The sequence below is a fragment of the Urtica dioica genome, chromosome 12, assembly GCF_054948205.1.
Source record: "Urtica dioica subsp. dioica isolate 48M chromosome 12, U.dioica_male_clone48M_v1_H2, whole genome shotgun sequence".
Lineage (NCBI taxonomy): Eukaryota > Viridiplantae > Streptophyta > Magnoliopsida > Rosales > Urticaceae > Urtica > Urtica dioica.
In genome coordinates, this window is record NC_142767.1 from 17,861,976 (window position 1) to 17,864,374 (window position 2,399).

At 31.0% G+C, this 2,399-nt stretch overlaps 1 protein-coding gene across 3 annotated transcripts; it reads left to right on the forward strand.

Moving 5' to 3' along the window:
- The first annotated feature begins 592 nt into the window (after nt 1-592).
- Nucleotides 593-2,113, forward strand: LOC149379769 (two-component response regulator ARR17-like). Of its 3 annotated transcripts, XM_089604299.1 has the most exons (6): nt 614-777; nt 900-1,184; nt 1,398-1,450; nt 1,563-1,640; nt 1,754-1,824; nt 1,940-2,113. In XM_089604299.1, exons 2-6 carry the CDS (start codon nt 1,034-1,036, stop codon nt 2,031-2,033), a joined length of 447 nt encoding a protein of 148 aa, XP_089460425.1. In that variant the 5' UTR covers nt 614-777; nt 900-1,033; the 3' UTR covers nt 2,034-2,113. The 3 variants fall into 3 exon arrangements, with proteins under 3 accessions (XP_089460426.1, XP_089460425.1, XP_089460424.1); XM_089604298.1 differs by having other exon boundaries at nt 614-1,184; XM_089604300.1 differs by lacking the exon at nt 1,754-1,824 and having other exon boundaries at nt 593-1,184.
- Nucleotides 2,114-2,399: the final 286 nt, after the last annotated feature.

Sequence of the window (2,399 nt, forward strand, 5' to 3'; positions counted from 1 at the left end):
TGAAGGAAATAAATTGTCTCGAGTGATATTTTTATTGATATTTTAGATAGATATTCGATGTCAAAAACGAACATATGGATAAGGTTTTATTTGCTATGCAGTAATGAGAGAAAGCTCTTCTTTTTATCTTATTACTCCGAAAATAGAAACAAAGATATGGTATATTTTGAAATGTGTAAATTCACAATAATGATATTAGAAAAAAATAAAATAACAAAGAATACACTCTCCCGTTACAAAAAACAATAAACAGCATAATAAAAAAAGACTTTTGATATGCTTTGATGTATTTAAGATATTTGGTACGAGCTTAGTTAATGCGTCACGAGGTGTATCTTAAAGAGTTAATAAGAGAGGATCTATTGCACACGTGGCAATGCAGATTCTGATACCCAAAATATTATTCTTTAGTGGACACGAAAACAGACAAAGAGTTATGTAACATTATCATTTGCATATTAATTATTATACGATACGGTGGAAAATAAATTTGCAAAAAGAAAAATGAACAAAAAGAGACTGAACAAATCCAAGGGAAACCCGAAAAGGATCACGAAATATCTGTGACTTCGGATATATTTATTAACAGCCTTCTGAATTCTCTCTCTAGAATTCCAAGTCCACACCAAATTAACGGTGTTTCATTTTCTCTATAAAAACGACCACCACATTATAAGGCTCATACGTCTCATGTGAGCTTCTGTGCGTTTTTTTTTTATTGGTGTTTTGGGTTTACACTTTTGTCAGAGAAAATTAAAACCCAAAAAAACACAAGAGGTTTGAATTTTTTTTTTTTTGGTTGTGGCAATAAATATTCTTTGTGTTTGCAGTGGTATTCTTTTATTACAAGTTAGGCGTGTTTAATACTTTGTTGTCTTCTTCTCTTTTCTGTTACGTAGCTTTTAATGTTGGTGAGAGGGGTTTGAATCAGCAAAGAAGCCTCGTTGTGTATAAATAACTCTCTTTGCTATCTATATATTCATTTTCGTAAGACAAGAGAGTTATATCTATATACAATTTATTACATATAAAAATGGAGTTTGGTGGATCTCCTTCATCTTCTTCTGCAAGCTCTTCAAAAGCTCTAATGGAGAACTTGGATCAACCCCATGTTTTGGCTGTGGATGATAATCTCGTTGATCGGAAACTCATTGAAAAACTTCTCAAGAACTCCTCTTGCAAAGGTAATATAAAAAAGAATAACTCTTCTTTCTTCTCTCCATATTTATTTTTGGTGCGAGATTATCACGTGGTAGTATAACGTCTATTGTCCAGATTTGTAACATTTCTTATTTTTCTTATTTTTTTCTGTGCTTTACGAATGCTGATTTCCGATCCATTTTAGATTAAAAAAAAGTAAAAGTTGATGATTTTTATTGGTTGTATTGTTGATGCAGTGACTACTGCGGAGAATGGCTTGAGGGCGATGGAGTTCTTGGAAGATAAAAATGTGAGTGAAAAAAAAATAGACCCACAAAATTTATGTAGGTATATATCATAGATCTGAATATAAAAAATACATGTATATATTGATTAATAATATTATCATTATTATTATGCAGATTTCAAAGGTGAACATGATTATTACGGATTATTGCATGCCAGGAATGACAGGCTATGACCTACTTAAGAAGATCAAGGTATCTAAATATGCTATGAGTGATATATTATTATGTATATGTATTTATTTATTTTATTTGAATCATATGGAAGTTGACCACTATAGTCTATATATCTGCCACTCTGGAACCAGGAATCTTCAGTTTTGAGGGAGGTCCCTGTGGTGATTATGTCATCAGAAAACGTCCCTACTCGTATTAACAAGTAATTTTTTTTTTTTTTTTGACTCGCCGAATATTAATTTTTATTTATTTAATTTTTTTTGTTTTGAAATTGAGATAGCCAATTCTAATTATAATGTTTCAATGCTGTTGTATAGGTGCTTAGAGGAAGGAGCTCAGATGTTCATGCTAAAGCCTGTAAAGCTATCTGACATCAAGAATTTGAGATGTCGTTTGATGGATGGACTCTAGTTTTTAAGCGTCTCACATTTTTGCAATGCCAAGCTTGTTTTCACTCTTTTTTTTTTTTTTTTTTTTTTTTTTTTTTTTTTTTTAATTTCTGTTGGAGAAGACTCGTTATTTATCTAGTCTTTTAACAAATGTCAAGGCATAGGAATTTATTCCCTTCAAAGCTTCTAATTTTGTTCTGAATTAGAAAAGCCAAATTAGTCTCAATCTCAAAGGTACCTCACATATATCATACTTACGTGTACGTGTGTAGGACTTATTGGTAAACCCTATTTCGCTTCTAATTCCATCAAATCAAATGATATATCGGATATATCTCTATTTTTAATGTTTGAGCGTGACTTGTCAAAAAAAAAATGTTTGAGCGTG